Raw genomic sequence first — 21972 nt, 5'->3', positions numbered from 1 at the left:
GGCTGCGCCCGCCTGTGCGCGCTGCCGCCCGCCGGCGGGAGGGCCCGGGGCTGCCGCTGGAGGCGCCCGGCGTTGCTGGGCCGCCTGCAGCAAGGCGCCCGTGGCCTTTAAAACGCTCGTGCGAAAACACTAACGTTTCTGAAATGCGGGGTGCTTGGAAAGGGTTTTTGTGACTGTGCTCGATGACCGTTCTCTCTCTCTCTCCCCCKCTCCCCCTTTGAAAAGACCTCGCACAGTATTCTGAGCATTCGCGCCACTGGACTGCCTGAGGGACAGCTTCAGCCACCGATGATTTTTCTCCCATCTTCATAGAGCCTCCCTAAACCGTAATTATTGCTATTAATTATTTTAAAAAACAATGTTATCATTTCACCAAGTACTCTAAGCATATCTGTCTTTTCCTTGGACCAAGTGTCAGTCTGGCAGAGGTGTCCTACCCGGGAAAGCAGTGATTGCTTACAAAGAGAGTGTGCGAATGAAACCAGTACAGCACTGCTCGTTGGTGTATTCCCAGATTCTACTAAAATAATGTGGTTTAAAGGCCTTCTGGGTGAGAACATGTTTTACTAAAGTGCTTTAATGGCTATGAAAGTGTATAATGTTTTAGCAAAATAGTTTCACAACCTTAATTTTCTGAGGTCTTTTTTAAAAGTAGTGATTTTGTTTGTATCACAGGAGTCTCATATTGTAAGTAGCTTAGTGTTCTTGTGCATAATACCTCTCAGGGAACCTCTAAATTGGGTAAAAATAGGGGAAGCTTTTTTTTCCTTCTTGAAAAAACACCCCCCCCCCAAACCTTAGTGTGACAGCTTGGTAGGCTAACTTATCTTGCCTGTAATGGGAGTAAATTAGCTGTCTCCCTACCCAGGGCTGCTGCTGGGTGAGTTCCCAAACTTGGTCCTCTTCAATTATTGCCAGGTGTTTCTGAACTACATGTGGTCTGCGGTTTGGGAATATCTCTTGACACTTTTGAGAGCAAGTCTTAACTACCAAAATAGCTTGAATTCTTCCATTTCTTTTTTATATGGGGGGGATCTTAGGCAAGTAAACGGCACTGAAGGCACTGCGGCACTTGGTTTTTTGGGCTGGCAAGACTTAGGACCTTGGTCAAAGCAATTTATCTGTGTCTCAGTTTCCTAAAAATAATACACTATTTCTCTAGCTCATGGGGTTGTTGTGAGAAACAAATAACCACAAAGAAAAATCAGTTTTTGATAACTGGAAAGAAAAACGCCAACCTTCTGTCCTCCACTGGGCTTGGCAGCAATGTCTTTCAGTCAGGATTAGGCGAAGATCTGTTTCTGGGAAGTTTCTTCTTATAGAGAATATTGTGAGGCTTTTTAGGCTGAGAGGTATTTCCCTAGGTCTGCACTCTTTCTGAATTCAGGTATTATTTGATTCGGTCATCTGGGAGTTGGATAAGCTCTTAGCACTTTTATGTAGTTTTGTTACATGAATAGGGCTGGTTATTTAGCAAAGCTCCGAGAGGGCACGTATGTCTATCCCGTTGCCTTCATCAGCAATGTGCTGGATTGCAACAGGGCTCCAAGTTCTGGTCAGCAAGCTAGCTAAAAGCCTTTGTAACTTTTTTCTATTTTCCCTTTTTATTTGTATGATACTCGTCTTACATAGGCTTCTAACCTAATTCTAGAACTAGATTATGAAGTTAAGCACTGTTTCCACATTGAGGATTTGTCCAAGAAGATTTCATTAGAAACAGATTTGAGTCCCCAGACTACAGGGTTTTGAGGTCAGTGTCATGTACTTAGGACATGCCTGAATCTTTAAAAATTAGTAAATGATAAAGCATTTTGGAGCATATGCTTTACAACTGTATGTACAAAATAGTTATCACGTAGAAATGGTACCAAGATGCATGGGTTAGTAACTAAAGCAGTTTTGCATGAGACTAAGTGTTACTGAAATGACATGGCAAAGTATTTCTTGTGAAGTAGTGCTGTTGCAAGACTATTTTATAGTTCATTTGGAAGGGGGACATCCGTATGAAATCAGACAAACTGGACAGACCTGGTGATTCTGTTCCTGTGTTTAAAGCTATTCTATTTTTTTGTAATTTGCATATATACATTTTGTACTAACAGATACTTAATTTTTCCTCCTCTCCTTCCTTCTCTTCCTCCGTGCGCCTTACCTTAGAGCTTACTTTATGAAGAATGGATTTCACAGAGGCCTATTCTGATAGATGTTCTGCTGTGGGACTTGCAGCTAGAGAAGGAAATGTGAAAATGCTCAAGAAACTAATTAAACAGGGATACAGTGTTGATGTTCCAGATAACAGAGGATGGATGCCAATCCATGAAGCAGCAGTTCGCAATTCAAGTGAATGTCTGAGGTTACTTATTCGTGCAGGTAAGGAAAATTTGATATGAAATAGTACAATTTTCTGCTGAATTTTTCTGTGATATGTAAGTTAAATAATTTCTTATATCATATTCTTATTTGTTTAGTAAATTTAATATACCTTCATAAAATTTGACTAGGTATGTTTAAAAAAAAAAAAAAGGCACTATCTTACTCTATACAGAGGTGTATGTGATACTATGTTTTATTACCTGGCTGAAAATATGTACAATCAGTACTAACTGTAGTCAACACCCAAATCTCAGTTCGTGCTATTGAGGAGTAACTTATGTATGGTTTAAAAAGCTGGTTGAAATTGCCAATTCGAGTATTTAAAAGTAGCGGATGCCTACTTTTAAATAATTTTTTGCAGCTGTACACCTCTTTGTTCACATGAGAGCAGAACATGCTGGATATTCTGCTGGGGCTGAAAGAAAGGAAGAAGGACAGACCTCAGGGAGTCTTCTAGAAGTTTTTATTATTTCAAATATCCAGATAATACAGACTTGCAGTTTATCACGTTTATAAGAACATTCAGTACAATGATCGCACAGCCTAGTTAACTTTCCAACATGCCAGCCTTCCCTATCTGATTTAATGTGGTCTCCAAGACTAGAGGTTAGGTCCTAGGTGAGAACCTAGTGTTAAGATGCTGGTTAAGCTGTTACAAAGTGCTGAACATCTTATGAGGAGAATATACTAATGGATAATTTGGTAAAGCTCTAGAAGTGTAGAGCAACTAAATAAAAGAACTTCCTTTGGGCGACATGATAATACCTGTGATATAATATGATAATATTCAAAATAACATGATGATAATACTCATGATAACATGATAGATGATATCATGATAATCAGAAAGAGTAGGAATCATTTATTTTCTATATTCTTCCCTAAACCTTTAGATGTACTTATCAAATAGTAACACATCCTGCTTGTGTTAAGAATTCCCTTCATGTCTTTCCATCCTGGCTCCTTAAAAGGCATCATTCACACGTTAGCTGCAGCTTGCTCTGTTTGTTGTTTTACAGAAGCAAGAAATCTCTAAGCTTAATCTGTTTTGTATGCAAATTCTTTGTTCTCATACAATGCAATTGCTAGTGTTTTCTCAATACTGTTCATATCAAAGGTAATTTAGATTGCGCACTGTTGAAGAAGTCTGACTCCCTCATACTGCCTAAACAAAGAAAGATTCTTGAAGAGCTTCCTAGGATATTTATGGTTTCTTCCATTGGGGATCAAGGTCAAGTAATATATACTCAAAACCCAGCCAAGCAGCACATAATATATTAAATGTGCTATGAAACTAGTAACTTATATTTATTCATACAGGTTAGAGGCACTCACTTCATTCTCTCACTTCATGAGAGATCAGGCAGATTCAGCAGCTTATTGAGATGCAAGTCTATTTCTGATAATTAAGAGTGGCCTTATTGGAGCGAATCTCCAACTTCTGTTCAGCTTTCATTGAAGCTTCAAAATGAGTTTCATCTTACCTGACTTCAGCTGTCTAAAATTTTGTTTTTACTCTCCATATTATCAGTAAAGAATTAAGGGCCTCTCCAGTGTCTTTGTTAATGTAGGCTGGTCAGAATCATCATCAGATGGTACTACTTTTTGTCCATTGACAAAGAGGTCCTGAAAGGTTAATAATTAAGAGAAGACAGCTGAAGAGATTTTGAAGTCTGCCTCTCATAACTACCTCCTAAATGCAAGAGTGTGGCTGCCCATACTGATTTCACTTTTTACATTAAAAAGGCAAAGAGAGTTGTTATTACAGCAAATGTACTACTTCACTTTATTGTTGGACATAGTGTCCCATGTTCTTTTTGTTCTGCTCTAAAGTCTTTAGCTGTTCTGTGTCTGAAATTAGTTAAGAAACTGAATGATAAGTGATTCTGCTTTAGCTTCTCTGTCCAAAGCATGTATCTGTGTAGGACCAGCAATAACTAATACTGCTGTTTGCAATAGTCTAAAAGCATGTTCATGGGTACCCTGTAGGCCATACATCTCAAATTACTCAGTTATTTTAAGAAAACAACTGTGTTACATAATTTATTGCTAAATATACTCCTTTCATTAYTCTAAATTTTAGCTCCATCTGAAAACTACATAAAATCAGAGACATTTGAAGGGATGTGTGCACTGCATCTTTCTGCAAGCCATGGGTGTGTGGAAAGCGTCAACTTTCTTTTGGAAGCTGGAGCTGATCCTAATGCAGTTACTACTGAAGGAAGCACCCTACTGTTCCTAGGTGATGCATGCTTTCTTGGAATCTGAGAATTAGAATACTGATTTGTAGGAAAGAGTCATAGTATATTCCAGAGTTGATTCTCTGCTTATCATGTTTTGTATTTTGAAAGCCTTTTGTATAAATACTAACCTATAGAATCAGAGATGTGTGCGGAGAATTGTGAAATATGCACAGTTTAAATACGCATTGATCATCATGAATGTTAGCTGGAGCAGGTGGTGACCTTTTGGGTCTGGCTTTTAGGAATAGGTCACTAATCTGGAAGGTGGATTCTCACCGCTCTATCTATGAGACCGAATACTCTACTGGTCTTTCCCTGCTTCATTCTCTGTGTATTTGACTACGTTGATTAATCTGAGAAAGATGATGACAACAGTGAAAAGCTTACTGTTCAAAAAGAGACAGTAAGACCACTCAGAATAAAAGATTAATTGGGCCTTCGGTCTCATGGGTGAAATGGCTGAGATATTTTGGAAGAAAGATGTCCAAAAAGCCACTATCTTTTTTCCGTTGATCTTCCTGGATGACTCTGATTTTGTTTTTGTCTCTCAATTCTTCACACCATTTATAATATTCCTTTTATATTTAAATACCATGTATTTCTTAAGACATTGCATGCATCCTTCTCCTATTACAGTAATTTATATGGAAAACATTATTCTACCAATCATTGACTTCAGCATCTTTATCTGAGATTGATGATTAGTGGAGCAAGTTATTAAAAGCTTGGCAGTGGAACGCCAGCACAGTGGATAGAGAAGCAGCAGCTAGTGGGATAGGCCTGTAACTAGAGAACTAGAGTGCTGACAAACCGATAACATTTCAAACACTTGGAAGTGAGAAGGCGTCTTAGGCAACTACAGAGGTAACATTTTATTTATATGTGTGTGTGTGTGTGTGTATATATATGTACATATGTATGTGTATGCACATACATACACACATATACATATATACACATGCAAATTTACATACATATATGTATATATGTTTATATATATACACATACATTTTATGTGTCTATATATACCTTTGTATCTTTTTTACTTGGAATGTAGTCATTCAGGAGATTAGAAAATTGAGATGGTGCACCTTTGTAATGTGCAACTTAAATTCTGAACAAAAAGAATTAGCTTTTCAGTGAAAAACAGCTGTACATGTTTTTATTACATCAAAAAATACTAGAAATATCACTTACAACTAATTTTCAAAAATGGGGAGCTATTTTTGTTTCAAACCTTTATTTACAAATCTCTACTATGGAAAGAAGTAAAATATTAGAAAAGCAAGCTAATTRATGGGACACTAATTTGAAAATATGTCTATGGTCTTCTCAACAGTGAGAAAGTATGTGACTGATGCCTTGGTTAGAGTGTACACTGTCAATTTTGGGTGAGAACAGGGCAGGAAAAATTGTGGATTTTTTTTGTTTTCTGTTTTTTTAACTTTTGTGTTATTTAGAATAACAGTTTTTAATTGTATTTACAAGACAGAAACACAACATCAGTCTAGGAAGAATTTTTCATTAAATAGGTTTTTGTATTGTGGATTTGTTTGGTTTTAGAGGAGAAAYTGGTTTATTTCCAGAATTAAATTGCAAAAATATTCACTTCTTGAGAATAGTGATACACTGTTTATGTTTAAGATTTTTCTTCCCATCTTCTTATGATTGATTAAAATTGTGATCAGTTTCTGATTTTTAGTTTTCGTAACAAATTTATTTTCCCAGTAAGAGAGATGTTCAAGGAATCACATTAAGGTTTTAGTTTATAGGTGTGTATATATAAGCCTTCGTATCTTCATAGAAAGCAAATTATCTAGCTAATGAGTGGGCTGATTCTTCCTCTTGCTATTGTTTTGTGAATGGCTCCTTATTGACTAAGTCAGTGCTTTAAAGTGAGCTTGATTGTCTTCAGGTACATCTACAGGGTCAGACTCTAAAAGAAATAATGAAGTGACTGTCTAGATGGCTTCTGCATGATTTATTGAAGATTATTTTTCACTACGAAACCTGCTGGATATTTTAGTGGTCTCCTGTAGCAAAAGGTTGTCAGTGTATGTTGCACGTACTTTGAAATTGGTAGACCGAGGATTTTTGGTTTCATTAAGTGTAACCTAATTTGTAAAGTGGCATTTCTGCATATACTACGTATATTGTTGCTATAGTAATCAACTGTGATAAAAAGTAAAAAATCAAATAAAAGCTAYAGCCTATTTCTTATAGCTAGTATCTCATAAAATGAAACTTATCTTGTGGATGGCTTTTTAAAAAAATTTTGTTCTTAAGTTTTACAGTCCCATCTAGTTACTCTCAAGCTAGCTCTTCAGAACTGTCTGAAGGCAGAGGCTTTTGATCTCTAATTTGTGTATACTTCTTCTGTGTTGTCGTTAACATGCTACTTAAACAAATAATCCCATATTTGAGGGCCTTTTTAATATAAATAAACCAAACCTAGGAGGGGTTTTATCTCACTAGCCTTCAATAAACATAGTATTCATTGGCAAATATTTATACTGAGCTAAAGGAAAAATTAAGTTGTGCACTATGTTAGCTTTGTTTAGGAGTCCATTCGCATTTTGCTTTTAAGAGCTAAATAGCTTATTTGTTCAAAASTGCTCCCCACAAACAGCACTTGTGGGGAARTTGTCATTAGGGGAAGGCTGGGTAACTGTAATTAGCCCAATATCCGAGTGGCTCCGTAGCGGAGCGTGGATGGAGGAATGGTCRTGAGGATGCAGAGCCCAGAGGTTTTTAAACAGGAGAAAGCTCATGGCCGGGTTATTCTGGCTGGTATCAGAGAGCTCTGGCACAGCTCTGCRTTGGACCTCGAGCGCTGCAAGCCCGAGGCGCTCGYGGTGTGAGCTGGTGCCCAGGGAYGCCCCAAAGCGTTGGATCCCTAAGGAGTGTTGGCGYGTCRTTTCTCCTCGCTTYGGGCATTTGTCTTTGTAGAAGAAAGGCGTCTTGGTAGATGTGTTGGTGGTGGAAACCTGAGGGTGAATCGGGATGACAAAAGGAAGCCCTGACACCAAATGTATTGATGAAGCATTTAACGTGCRCTTAGAAAAATAAATTCTAGATTGGTGACGAGCCTTGAGAGAGACGCTGGAGTTGTTCATAAACCGTTATACTGCTGAATCGCAGCGAGACCAGTGAAGTGCGGGCACCTCTGTACGGACCAGGACGTGCTGTTGCGACTCGAGCAAAAATGCGCTGAGAACATCCTCACGACCTGCTTGTTGAGTGTGTGCGTTACACTGTTGCTGGAGACAGCTGGGTGCCAAGTAGCTCTTTCTTCAAAATGCTCCAGTGTTTCATTTCTGCGTGCTGATTTGCTTTAAGAAGGTCCTCTGTTTTCAAGGTTGCTTTAACGCCTGCGGAGAGCTGTCTCTGAACAGGTTTTTGTATTTCACGTAGTGCACTGTGCCTACCCAGTGTTTTGGAGAGCCGCTYGCTTTCTTGCGCTGACAGCAAACTGCTCCCGTTGCTGTAAGGACCAGGCGGTAACCGTGGTGTGAGGGTGCGTGGGTGGACCGTGCGGGAAGGAGAGGAGGTCCGCTTCCTGCGTGCGAGAGGACTGGGAGCCTTTGAGGGATGGTAACAAGTGCTAGCTGAGAKGCTGTGGGAGCTTCTTAGGACCTGAGGTGTTGCTGTCCGTGTATTTTGCGTGGAARAGCTGATGTGCCGGACCACCTTGTGTAGTTGTTAATGATTTTGGACTGAGGGAGGTGTGTGCAAAGGACTGACGTATCCCGGGATGAATGGCTCGTGGGTTAGAGGTCCCTAAGGCAAGGCTGAAGGTGGCAAAGACCCCCCCGGCAGATCTRACAAAGCTTGGGGCGTGTTGTCCTGCAGTAACAGAAGTGGCAAATGCTGCTTTGTGSGGTTAAGATRGCACGGGGAAAGATGAGCAGAGCAGGCSCGTTTGTAACTGCCCCTTGCTTCGGGCTTCCTTGCCTGCGTGCCAGCGGGTGTCAGCGTGACCTGAGAAAGGGAACGTGGCTGCCRTGGCTTAAAGCAGCTCTTGTTAGAAGCCTCCTTCCGCGAAGGAACCTGAGACTTTGGCAGCRAGGGAGCTAGTTGTTGTCTTGAGAATTTCTGCGGTTGCCTGTAAGCGAGGTCTGTGTCTTTCTGTAGCTAGGCAGTTGTTCCGCTCAAAGGCGATCGGATRTGAACGTTTCTGCATGTTCTGAGGTTTAGATGTGCCTTACGTTGTGCAAAGCCCTCAGCCTTGCACGAGGCGTGAGCGTGGAGCTAGCGTTAAGTGGAAGCTCCTCCTTGGAAGTATTGAACCTGCTAGAAGCTCTAGAGGAGTCTCTTGCTCAGTGTCATAGCGCTTTACRTTAGTGTTTTGACAGTAATTTTTCTGCTATGTTTATAGGAAGCTGGAGTTAGGACTAAAGCAGTAATTCTGAGATACTGACTTAAAAACTCTGCTGCCTTGACTTATTTTGCAGACTTAAAAATATTTCACTGAGAGTTCTCATGTAAGACTTTTACAGAACAGCTTTTGCTTATACTGTTTTGAGCCTTAGATATCCTTCTCAGTTCTCATGTATAAGTTCTCATGCATAAATATATATACATATATATAAAAATAACACTTTATGGATATACTTTCATTCCTCTCCCTTATTTGGGGCTGCTTGAAATCCATATTGCTCTAATGTAAGTATTAGTTAGAAATATTAGAGATGGTAAGAGGAATTGTGCCTTTTCAGTTATGTGTGTTAGAAGTGTATTAAGGTAACCAGAATATTCCTACAAATAGTCATGGTGAAATATGATGTATTATTGATCATAAAAATCGATAAAGAACAATGACCACATTGTTTATCTCCAGACTAATGWCTTTTGCCTAAGAGAAATTGTCATTCAGAAGTTCATTAAGTAATCTCACTGCACACKCAGTGTTTSTGGTGGTGTAGTGGTCTGCTGGTTAGCGACCTGTCTTGTGGGTCAGCACTGCYATAAATGYCAAAAGGTGCATTTTTGCAAGAATAAAAATGCTGAGAATGAAWTTGGAGATGATTATCATGCTGAACATGATTTATGATAAGGGATTTAAAACTAACCCAGAAATTGTGGCTGTAACTTCTTTACTTCAATAACTGATTTGTTTGCAGCTGTTGTCTGCATTGGCTTTTGAATTGTGTTCTGTGCTCATTTGATTTCACTTGCTGCTTTATCTGTGTTAGTTCTAKAAGACCTCTGATGTAAACAGGATCTCAGGCAAGGAAAAGTGGTTCCACTCTTGTGGAGATAATGCTGTTGATTATCCTCTGACCTATGTTGGAAAAGACGAAATTATTTTGTGCCTCTTAACGTGAGGGCAGTCAACAAATTCTTCAAAGGATTTTCTCTTTTAAGTACTTTTTATTTGCACAGAGTACTTTTAATCTCCCCTTTTTAATACTCTACATGGGAGGACCCAGATGCAATGCCTTTTAAGTACATTTTGTCTTTCAGCATCTCTCTTTTCCCCATAGTCAGACTTGTCAGCCTCTGTTCCTTCGTAGCATTGCATCTGTTGTAATTCATGCTGAAAGGAGTAACTGAAGCTAAGATATTCCTTAGGTYTTCAAGACAATGAGGTTTCACACAGTATTTTTTCTTTGTCATTGGTTTGAGAGTTGCTGACTCCTCATTCCCACAGATCTTGCTGGTCATCCATCAGTCTGTTACTTMCAGATGGAGGTACTCTCCATTCTTATCAAGAACAACCTATATAATCATGTATAGAAGCGCTGTTTAGAGAAGTGCTTATAGCCTTTTCTATAATAAAACTGAATATGTGGAATATATTTAGGCCCTGTTGGTTTTGCAGTACTAAGATAACCTGTCTGAAAGCCTGTACGTACAGTTTAACTTGTTCCTTAAGTCCAAAGCCTCCAGAATTTTGTCTCCCTGAATTGTGCAGCATATGTAGAATTTTGCAACAACCTATTTTATTTTATGATAATTCTGGTTCACTTCCATGAGTGTCACTCATTAAAACTTCAGTGTTTCTTAGATGGACTGCTGGTTCTTGACACTTAATTGTGATCCACTCTTGCTTTCCTAATTCGAGAAGATAAAGTGAGAGCTGAAGAGTGACTGGGGAAAAAGTTGTGTGTTCATAGAAGGAAAAAAAGAACTGGTATCTTTTGCATGTTGACATTCCACGAGAGCTGCCTGGACCCCTAGGAAGCTCTCATGCAGCAGCTAAGTTAGCCCACTGATGGACCCGTGTTAATATGCTGTGCTTCACGTCAGAACTTGTTGGTTTTGACTCAGTACTGCACTGATACGGTCACAAGGCGTTGAGATCAGTGCTTGGTCTTWCTTCTCTCCTGAAGCCTTCTCAGCTATACTCTGTGAAGCTCAGAGGAGGCTCTTGTGCCAAGAGTTAGGATGGTTTCATGCGATGAATCTTGATGGATAACGATTGAATACCTYCAGTCTTTTTGGTGTTTCTGGGAAAACTTTCTGTATTTAAAAGAAGTCTTTTAAGATTCTTCAGGAGTGTGTGGCTTCACTGAGATAGTATTCCTTAATTCAGATATAAGGTGTTGGGTTTTTCAGTCTCTTCTATTAAGTCCATAAGAACTTGAGTAGCTGTTGGAGTGGGAATTCTATGACAAGTCACAGTTGTTGACCTTCCTTGTGTTACATGAGACAGATTCTTTGACAAAGCTTTGGGTAGAATGAAAAAAAWTTTTTTTTCTATTAGTTGATCCTTGTCTTTATACTTTTTGTGCCAAGATGCTCCAATTGGTGAGAAGGTCAGTAAGCAGAGTTGATGGGACACCTGTCCGTTCTAGTTATCTGGAAGAGAAGCCTTGATTTTTGAAAGCAGACTTGAAAAAAGGAGAAATCCACTTTAGATAATTTATGGACTGTTTTGCCCACACTTGTATTTTTTTTCTGGTTCATCCCTGTTTTTCTTCTAATTCTTCCCTATTAATCCCACAATGAAATCAAAGCCTTYCTTTTGCAGCTGTCTTGGAAACCTCTTGGAAGAATGGGTCCAGGACTTATTCCAAGCAAATATTTCTTAACTTCCCTCACAAACTATTTCTGTGAATTCCTTGCTTTTTGCTTGGGCTTCTAGTAGTTACACTTTGAGTTCTTTTCCTCAAATAAATGTACATACATATATTTACATACATATATTTTTCCARATAGATGCTTATATAATTTCCAGAAATGTAATGTACTCAGAAATGTAACTACATTTCTGCTAACTTTCTATTATTTTAATGTCTCCATTAAGATGGTGGTTTCCCTTGTAGTAACACATGCTAATATTCTGAAGAAATAGATGTTCTGAAATGAAATATAAATGTTTAGCTTCACTTTCTCTGGAATCAAGCTTTATTTTTTTGCAGAATAATAAAATCAAGAGGAAAATATGTTAAATAAAAATTTCTGACCTGATATTAATGATGCTTTTATCTTAAGTATTATTTATTCTCTTTAAGGTTGTACTTGTGTGAATAAAATTATGTATACATCCAAGTCAAATTCTGCTACCTAAGAATTGGAGGAGGAACACCCCCACCCCCCCGACTGGATAAAGAGTTTACATTTTAAGTTTTTCCTAACAGCAAACTCTTAAGAAAATTTTAAAGGAGTTCTTGACAAATAAACCTTTTTTAACATGAGTCTGTTGCTATCACTTTTTCTATTCGTGCATTTCTTTTCTGCTGTTTGAGGCTATTGTGATCTTTTACCAAGCTAGGGAATGCAAGGCAAGGCAAAGGAAAAGGAAGAAAAAGGAAAAAAAGACGCATTTAATATTTGCCTCTGTGTCTTGATACGTATCACCTTTAGTGTCAGCTATCAAAGCAAGTTTTCATGTATCTGGATGAGGAAAGGCAACTTTCCCCAGAGAAGAAGTTGCATGTTTTCAGCTTTTTATATTCACAGGCAATAAAGACAGACAGCTAGAGGAAACAAACTCTAATGATAGTTAAGGAGATATGAAGATATGGAATATCTTTCTTTTTTGGAATGATACGTTAAGCAGAAGTGGAATGCCCTCTCTTACATAGTAAACTGAGGGATGAGGAAGATGCCCGTTGCAGTGTTGGTTTGTGTTCAGCATGTTTTCATACAAAGCTGCGTCTTGTGAAATTGTATTTAGCAGGCTGAGTCTGAGGTCCAACGTGGCAATCCTACAAATCGTGTTACTTTCCACTTTTAAGCCTTCTGACTTGCTATACAAATATTAAGCCTTATTTATTTATGAACAAGTATATCTTAAATGTGTAAAACAGAGGCATTTAATCTTTGTCTTGCAGTGCTCAGAATTACTGTGTCTGACGCAATGAATCAGTAGTAGTATTAATGAGAGAACAGTCTTCCACTTCCTTCAGTGATCTTTTTGGGGACTTAACTCTTWGTACTTTGTTTCATATCTTCGTTTGTATCTTGATTTGTGGTGGTATGCAGGTGTAGCTACATTGTACGCATCTTCTTTACTATGAGGTTAAATAGGAAATTAGTTCTAGTGCTAATAGGATCAGTTTTGTGCTCACCACCTGCAAGGTAAGTCGGAAGTAAAATCCCTTGTTATCTACAGTTTACATTAGCATGAGATCCGTATCTAGCCTGTCAGATACGAGAAAAGTGGCTTATATGAGTTGCCATACATGTRCATATTCAGAACATTATATTCAAAGCCTCAGCCTTTCAGCTGAATGAAAGAACATATCTGAGAAAGTTGTTACGGTTTCAGATTAGTTCTTAAAACTGGTCTGATAAAATTCTGGATAATCGGAGAAACAGCATTTTCTTAGGAAGAAACACAGCATTTTTTAAAGTTCTTCTTAAATATCATTGAATGATAAATTTAACAATAATTCTAATTGCTTTGCATAGATGATTGTCCCTTTTTATTTGTGCATAAATTCRTTTTCTTTTCTAGGAGTATTTTTTAGGTAAGTGCCTTAATACTGAGGACAAGAAATTAGATACAATTAAGCTGACTTAACTTTGATTTTTTTTTTGTTGCTCTTCCTCCTGAAGAAAGAAATACACTTTTCTCTCCTGTCTACTCACTCACTTTAATGTGTATTTTTCATCTCMGAGCATAAAATATTTTGCCTTATCTCTAAACAACATTGGAAATAATTTGTTTTATATCTAATGTAATGGAAGGAAGGTTGTGTGTGTTTGATATTTAGACTAGACTAAAAACATCATGGTAATCAGTGCTGCATGATCATTTAGAAAAAATCAGATTTTGAGAGGAGAAAGTAAATATAAAAAAATTATGATTATGGCAGTGAGAACTTGGTGACAAGATCATCCGAGTTGTGTACCAACTTCTTTATATATCTGTAATAAAAATGATATTTTTTTYCTGTTCTATTTGAAGCTGTTGAAAATGGGCATCCAGGCATTGTAAAGTTGCTGCTGCAATATGGAGCAGGTATTAATGGACATCATTCTTGGTCTGGATGGAATTCTTTGCACCAAGCTTCTTACCAGGTAACCTGTAGGTAAATCATATGATACACAAGATATTGGGTAACAATAATTAGTTAAGTAGTACGTGTACTTACGAGATTATTGTATTTGGAGAGTGAGTCAGTTAAGTGTTTTTGGAGAAAAATTTGTTTAGTATCTCATCAAAAGGAGATATACGACCTATTTCAAGAATAGAAATAYGTTTGCTTAATGGTTCTAAATAACTAATTTAATTTCAATTTCTGTTTAGTGGGTAAATGAGTAAATGGGAAAAACTAAATCTGTCTAGTTTTTCAATTTTTATTTAAAATATGAACTATATTGCATTTTTTCGATTCTGTTGGGGAATTTGTGGAAAAAACAGGTTTGGTCAATTCCCTGCCCCCCCYCCAGCCACTTTTTTTGTGTGTGTTGTTTAAGAGTAAAACTATGTGTTTCAGGGATACACTGAGATAATAAAAATACTCTTGGAGAAAGGAGCAAACAAGGAATGTGAGGATGACTTTGGAATTACACCTTTATTTGTTGCTGCTCAGTATGGAAAGCTGGAGAGTTTAAGAGTACTTATATCCTATGGTAATTGTCACGATTCATTTAGCCTCACTGTTTTTAAACTTGCACCAGATTGTCAGCAGATACAATTTTGGTTCTACTTCTGTATTTTATAATTTCATGATTCCATCTTAATTTYTTAAATCTTGTTATTTCAGTAATTTGATCCACTTTTCATTAAGTGATACTAAGAAATAGAAAATCAAACCTGGGAAAGGGTTAAGGACCAGATTTCACAGTTTTACTAATAACTCTCAATACCATTACATAAGTGGTCTGATTTTGATGACATTGCTCCTGTGACAGGGTATTGTTCAGGCAAAGAGAAGATACCTCCCTCTGGTCGTAAAGCAACAGCAATAGTTTCATTCACATAATCAACGTTTTCTATGTCTAAGTACATGTGTGCTTACAATCAAAATTAATACATATTAAAYCTGAAGGTGCCTTAACCTAAGCAGAGAAATCATGCTTACTTATCTGTCAATGCCTGTGGATCAGTATCTCAAGAAATGATTGCAAACAAAATATCACTAGCTCATTGCCTTTCCTCCAGCATGTTTATCTACTGTTTATCTTCAGTGCCGATCTTTCAGGCAGCTGGAATGGTGCCCCCCAGTGTCACAAGAATGTTCTCTCCTTTTATGACAGGAGAAGAAAATTACACATAAAGCTAATTYGTAGCACTGTACATATAAGTAATGAATGTGATTTATAGTTCTACTTCTTACAGTCTTTTTTGTTACTAAGATATAACGTACCACTAGCGATTTGCAGAATTATGAACTTGACAGTTTCAGTAAAGCAAGATCATTGGCATATTGAATAATGTTAATGTGTTTCATGCAGAGAAAGTTTTTCCTCTGTAGTTTGTTACTTCAGTTTTATTAGTGCAGCATAAAATAACAATATAWTAAAAATCTTGTAATATTTTGCTGCACTGCATTTTTCAGTATTTTGTGATTAACCTAAAAATAAAGTGAACAATGTAAAGCACTGTGTCCTCATCAGATGCTCGTGCTAATCTAAGGAAAGCATACACACAAAACTCTGCTGTTTTTTGAACATAAGTTAATTCTTTCCTAAGAACCGTAAGCTGTGCTTACAGAACTTAAGAAGGTCATTGGAACACTATGCTAATATGTATAAGCATTTACAATTTAAAAGTTTGCAGCAAGGTATTAAATGTTTTTCATTATTACAATGGAAAGCGGTGGCACGGTGAAGTCATTCTGCRGAAAGCAATTACCGATTAACAGAAATTTGTTGTCCATTTTGTACTGTGCCGTGGTGGTGGTCTGTAATAGGAAGTGTTGGCTTCTTTGTCAGGTGCAAACATCAACTGYCAGGCCAAGGACAGAGCCACTCCGCTGCTGATTGCTGCGCAGGAAGGCCACGCCGCGTGCGTGGAGCTGCTGTTGTCCGAGGGCGCCGACCCGAATCTCTACTGTAACGAGGAAGAGTGGCAGCTGCCTATTCACGCGGCGGCCGAAATGGGCCATAAGGAGTAGGTGATTAAAACGTGTCTGCACCTGAAAGRTGCTGGTAATGCAAACGTGACTGGCGAAGAGCGCGTTTGGCTTTAGAAGGAAGAAAAATCCGTTGTGAAGCCAATCTGCAGTGCMGGACTGTTGGTGACAGCAGTTAAAATCCCAGGTGTTAGAGGAAGGGTGCGAGCTCGAAGTTAGTAGCGTGGCTGCCTGGCCCTTGATGGTTGGCCTGAGGAGGGGCCTCAGCAGATCTGTCACTGACGTTTGTGTGTTGAAGTGAGGCCTCTGGCCAGCCGATGAGGAGGTCCGACTGGCGTAGCTGCTGCGAGCTGCTTATTCTTCAGCTTTTTCAGAGGCGAGGGATGGGCTGGCAAAGCAGTCGGCACTAGAAAGGTCTTCAGATGAAAAGCTGCCTTCGTTGCTTTTGCAGCGTGTGAGCGGCCTCAGTAACTTGTGCTGGCAGAGGAAGCAGCGTTTGCCCCCCGATCCCTGTTAGCGGGGAAGGACGTGGGTCGTCGGTGTCTGCAGCTCGGGCGTTCGGGTTACCTCCAGCCTCGCCAGCTGTAGGCGGGCACCACAGTCACGGCGTACGGCTGTGGGAGGGACCGTTGGGTGACCTGAAGTAGCCGTCTCTGGCTTGGTTAGAATACGTTTGCTGCCCACGTCCTCCGAGCGGTAGAACGCAAGAAGGCGTTTGGAGGGGTTTGAGGGTGCGCGTGGCGATGTCGTTTTTGCCGCCAGTCGCTGCTGTGTTTGCTGTGCTCAGACACGTGAAATGATGGATGCTGTTCTGTGGGGCAAACTCCACGGTGGAAGAAGAATCGTCAGGGTTTTCTTAAGGGGCAGCGAGCTCATGAGAAACGGCCCGAAGGTGAAAACGTAGCTGTTTGGTAAGACCTCACGAGTAACGCGTGATTTTAAATATTTGCAGGATACTGGAGTTGCTCATACCAGTTACCGACCGGATGTGTGACAGAGGAGAAGGCAAAGTGAGCCCTGTGTATTCGGCGATTTATGGCGGCCATAAGGAGTGCTTGGAAATGCTGCTCGAGGAAGGCTACGGCGCAGACGCTCAGGAGTGCCTCACCTTTGGCTGCAGGTCACCCATGTGCATGGTTTTCCAAAAAGAGTACGTATACCGMCTACAGCCTGAAATTACTCGCGGCTGCGTGGGCACGTGTCTGTTTGCCTTCTCTATGTGTGCAGAGTTGCCCTGCCTTTCTTCCCCCACTCCCGAGGTGACAGAGTTAAACCTGAGGTACCTGGGTGACGCACGGGGTTTGGATCCACACGCAAAGCTTACCTTGCTCGAGCCTCCTTTGGGAAGCCCGGCTCCTTGTTACGTTCCTGGTAGAACGTAACAGCAGTCTAGTTTTCTTGCTTTCGAAAGGCCTTATCAAGCCACCTTGGTCATCKGGGAGCTTGGCTGGCTGCTGTAGTTGAATCAGACAGACTCTTAATTAGCYGGGTTCTTTTCAGTGAGGATGAGTTATTAGAAAATACTGATTTACTTTCTCTCTATGCTGGTGTCGTGCTTATAAACAAAGATATGTAATTGTCTTCTGCAATTAAACGTTGCTTCCTATACACGAACAGTGGGCAGAAACAAAACCACCAGAAACTTCATCTGAACATAAAACAGTACTTTCCTGTGAAGGTCGTTGAACACTGGAACAAATTGCCCAGAAAGGATGTGGAGTCTCCATCCTTTTGGAGATGCTCCAAACCTGGCTGGACRCAGCTCTGAGCRACCTGCTCTAGGTGACCCTGCTTGAGCAGGGCAGTTGGACCACATGATCTCCAGAGGTCCCTTCCACTCTAAGTATTCTATGACTAGTGATACTTTGCATTCTCGGAAGATCTCCACTATGCTGTGGAAACAAAGTTATGACTTCAACACAGCAATCATGAGGAGGACTTGGAAATTGAATGATAAATTCTTTTAGACCTGGCCCATGTATTTTTATGCTTAGTATGTGATGCATACTCCAGGTATTCAACAGAGAATAAAATTATCTTGCAATGCAACAGCTGTAATTGCAGATGAAAACTAAGTAAGTATACCTTACTCCTCAAATAATCCTTAAATATACATGTGGCAGATCAGTGAGCTGCCCTTCATGTCATTGCTGTTGACTGTTCCATTAGCACATAAGTTTTGTTGTCTTTGTTCTATGGGAAATTAATTAATGAAGGAGTAAGATATTATTCTAAAAGATACAGATGTTACTATCTTTGAGCTTTCCTTGTCTCATCCCAGACTAGATTGATGCATAAAATACGCAGTGGACTGAATACTAACACAGCTTAGATCAGGATGGAGAATCAAGCATCAGTCATTCTTGGCTGGTTTTAGCATACTGTATAGAGCTGTAATGTCGATATGTTTATAGGTTCTATTTGGGGGTTGAGTGAAATGACCTGATGCTTCTCTATGCCTTAGAACAACAGAGACATTGAGAAGCTTCATGTGGTTGAAAATGTATTTGAGGTCTTTTTGTCATCAAGTAATTGCTCTCTTTCATTAAATATCTTTTCAGAATTGAATTTATAGAATCCTTTGTAGAGAATCCTCCTCAGGAGTATTATGCAAAGTAATGTTATGTGGCTAGTGTGCTTCATAAAGGTTTAATTAAAGTATTTTCCTTAAAATCTTCTGAAAACTCAGTTTCTAACAGAAGTCATGTACAAAATTTGTTACTTGTGTGCTGCCATTTAAATTCATGAATTTTTGGTAGCAGTCAATATAGTTCATTCTCTGTTTAAAAAACAACCGAAAAATCCCCAAGCAATTATCCAGTTGATCCAGAAAAATAGTTCTTAGGGCTGACTTAATCTCTGAATCCTGATTTCAGTTTCTCATTTTTGTGGCACCTTTTCCACATGTGACCTGCTCCATTTTCCTTTATTTATGGAAGAAGAATCAAATTAAGCAGTACTTTAACAGTTCTTAGATTCTTGAAGSTTGTTACCTGCCAACCTTTTTAGCTAAAATAAAGATCAGGAATATGTGCCTTAGTGCTTTGATTTCTGTAACCCATTGAGGCTTGAGCAAAGTAGACAGCTGCAGAGGCTATTTGAGAAATCTCTTTGAATGGGAAGAGCTTGTTCTCATTAAAAATAGTCTTGAGGTGGTATCCTTCTTTAGGTTAATTTTTTGAAGRAATTAACATGAATGGGATATTATTCACTGAAGGTTTTATTTGCCTTTGAAAGTTCTTTTGAGATAGTGGATATTCAGTATGTATTGATCTCAAATGTTAAAGGATACATAAATAAYATAAAGTATACTATGTAATATAAGGGCTACATATATGTTTGAATATGCATTTGTAATATGTACTCGTTACATGCTATTAATAAGATAGCACACATCTACAGTTGTCTTAGAAATATTTTTAAAAACCTTACCAAAGATAYACCATCAGTGTAAGAACAATACGGGAATTGCAACAAGTAACTTGCCACTTTTATAACTTTCCTAAAGGGAAAAGAATGCAGTAATACTTTGAATGTATCTTGCTTCAACTAAAAGGAACATGCTCCAAGGGAGAAAATCAGCAAGGACAGATTGTGTGGTTTTTCTTCATGTTTTTGTGCTRTTGGTTTTAATAGTGAAGCACATCCCTGTGACTGTGCCTATTTACCTAATGTTTTTGTGGTTGGGCTGCTTTGAATTGCTTGAAGCAGGAACTCATCCAGATCCCAAACTGCGCATGTGAAATAACACATCTGGAGAATAACCTGAATGTACTCTACCAAGTCTCTTATAAATTATGTATTGTGGTTGCAGTGAAGCAGTGCCTAAGGTTTATTATTACTGATTATTCTACTCTTAGTACATAATAAAACCATTTAGGAAAGGAAGCAGATGTGATAATTGTACTAAGTATGTGCTATAAAGCAGGTAGGTAGCTGAGATGTCACCACTTCAAAACCAGTTCTATGACGTGGTGGGCAGTCAAATTTTTAATTGAAAAGGAATACGTGAATTGTTGGCCATAATCTCATTYGTTACAATATTAAAATTAATACAGTGTAATCAACCAAATGTTGAAATATGATAGACTACTAATTGCAAAGAGCATAAAGGAAAGCACTTTGACAGTTCATTTTTATCTTTTAGAACACAAAAGAATGAGTTACTGTGTGAACTGTAATAGCCTATGGGGAAATTGGTGATTTTGTGAAAATGTACATGTCCTTGTAGGCGTGATTAAAATTGAGGGTAGAAAGAAATAGTACTTCACATTGTGAGCTCTTGCTTGACAGCTGTTGAGTGTTTAAACACTGTCACTTTTATTCCATCTTGCAAAATCTTAGTAAAACACTTTTGCATCTAAAATGAGCACTTGAAGTGGTTTATAATTGTTCTGTGGGTTGCAGAGCCTCCTGTAGGAGGGTGAGTGCAAACCCTAAGAATGCGCCCGATATGAGGATAGTCCCTGACTTCCGAGATGCAATGTTTTGATATTTTCACCTACTTGACTATCTAATGCATGTGGCCTGTTTTTAAGGTGAAATCTATCCAAGTAGGCATTGTGTTTTCTGTTTAAAATAAACCTGCAGCAGATTTAGTATTGTTGTAGTATACAAATCTAGCTGTTTGCTAGTAAATGGTGATGCTGGGCTGTTTCTGTTAATGATGAGTGAAAAGGCTTGCTTTAAAGAGCTGGAAGTTTGTGCAGCTGCACCTCACTGCTTCCCCTCTCAGACACCAGACAAGCATTGCTGGGCAGCAGCACGGAGGCAACAGAGCATGACGGCTCCTTGGGTCGTCCACGTGAAGCTGCCTGAAACGGCGTGAAGACGATGGTACTGTTTCCTCAACTGTCTACATGTGTCATCTCTGTGACTGGTGCAGTACGKTTTGGGGTGCTGCACTGCATCAGCAGTTCTGCTCATAACACTTGTTTAGATAAAGCGTATGATTAATGGTCATCAGCTGTTTCTATTACTGTAGATTTGTCAGGGCAGARGGGGGAATAAAGAGCAAATGTGTTAAGTATAAGCACTGGGACCTCCTAAAGCATCAGCCTAAAAYGTAAAGCTCCTTTATGGAGACAGTTGCAGTCCCAGTGGTTAGGCTAGGGTCCCAGTAGGGTAGGCTTTTTTGGTAACAAATTTGTTGTTGTAGTGGTACTTGGTGGAACTTAAGTGGCAAATATTTTCTGTGCCATGCTAACAAGATGTGCTGTTCTTTGTGTTCTGTTTATAGGTTTTTTTATTTAATTGATGTTCTCCTCAAATATGGGATCACCCTCCTTGGGATTAATTTAGGATATTGCCTGTACCATGGGAAATTTACTTTGTTTCGACGCTTCTTGAAGTTGGGCTGTTCGTTGCCGTCTGAGGAGCAGTTGCTGGAGTTTGTACGTTATGCAATTAAAGCACATGAGCAGTACAAGGAGTGGCTGCCTTATCTGCTGCTGGCTGGTTTTAATCCATTGAATTTACTCTGCAAGTTGTGGTAAGAAGAGAATACTTTTTTTTTTTTTTTTTTTTTTTTAATAGTGTCTACTAATTTGCAAGTCTATTGCTAGGCTTGTTTAACAAGGGCTTTCAAAGGATAGTTCGTGATAATTAGTTGCCATGATCTGGAGCAGAGAAGGTCATGGAAGGTGTGAAATGAAAGATTCATGGGTAAAGGCTGGATTCAGTRAAACCAATTTCCTTCCCCCTTTGAGGAAGAAAGCCAGAGTGAGAATTGTTTTCTCACTACCCTGGAAAAAAGCATCCATTTGGACACAAATGTCAGTTACTAGCCCCCAAATTTTGTTTAAGCTTGAGTGTGCATGAACAACACACTAATTGCAAGAAGAATTTCAAAGGCCAGGAAAGAGGTCAGAAGAGGTGGGAAA

General features: G+C 39.1%; 1 protein-coding gene across 6 annotated transcripts in view; it reads left to right on the top strand.

Moving 5' to 3' along the window:
• Positions 1 to 21972, top strand: part of ASB3 (ankyrin repeat and SOCS box containing 3) — a 55318-nt gene that overhangs the window by 25567 nt on the left and 7779 nt on the right. For 3 of the 6 annotated variants that reach the window (XM_085317250.1, XM_085317251.1, XM_085317252.1), the window contains 8 exons: positions 226 to 326; positions 2158 to 2370; positions 4457 to 4615; positions 13978 to 14090; positions 14510 to 14645; positions 15951 to 16128; positions 17043 to 17240; positions 21330 to 21581. In XM_085317250.1, the coding sequence (XP_085173376.1) occupies positions 2175 to 2370; positions 4457 to 4615; positions 13978 to 14090; positions 14510 to 14645; positions 15951 to 16128; positions 17043 to 17240; positions 21330 to 21581 (1232 nt within the window). In that variant the 5' untranslated portion in view covers positions 226 to 326; positions 2158 to 2174. Of the gene's footprint in view, positions 1 to 225; positions 327 to 504; positions 551 to 2157; positions 2371 to 4456; positions 4616 to 13977; positions 14091 to 14509; positions 14646 to 15950; positions 16129 to 17042; positions 17241 to 21329; positions 21582 to 21972 lie in introns of those variants that run through there. The other 3 variants (XM_085317253.1, XM_085317255.1, XM_085317254.1) reach the window with 3 other exon arrangements.

This window comes from Rhea americana, unplaced genomic scaffold (genome assembly GCF_003343005.1).
Source record: "Rhea americana isolate MKP2758 unplaced genomic scaffold, rheAme1 scaffold_490, whole genome shotgun sequence".
NCBI lineage: Eukaryota > Metazoa > Chordata > Aves > Rheiformes > Rheidae > Rhea > Rhea americana.
This window is presented reverse-complemented; position numbering and strand designations above follow the sequence as displayed.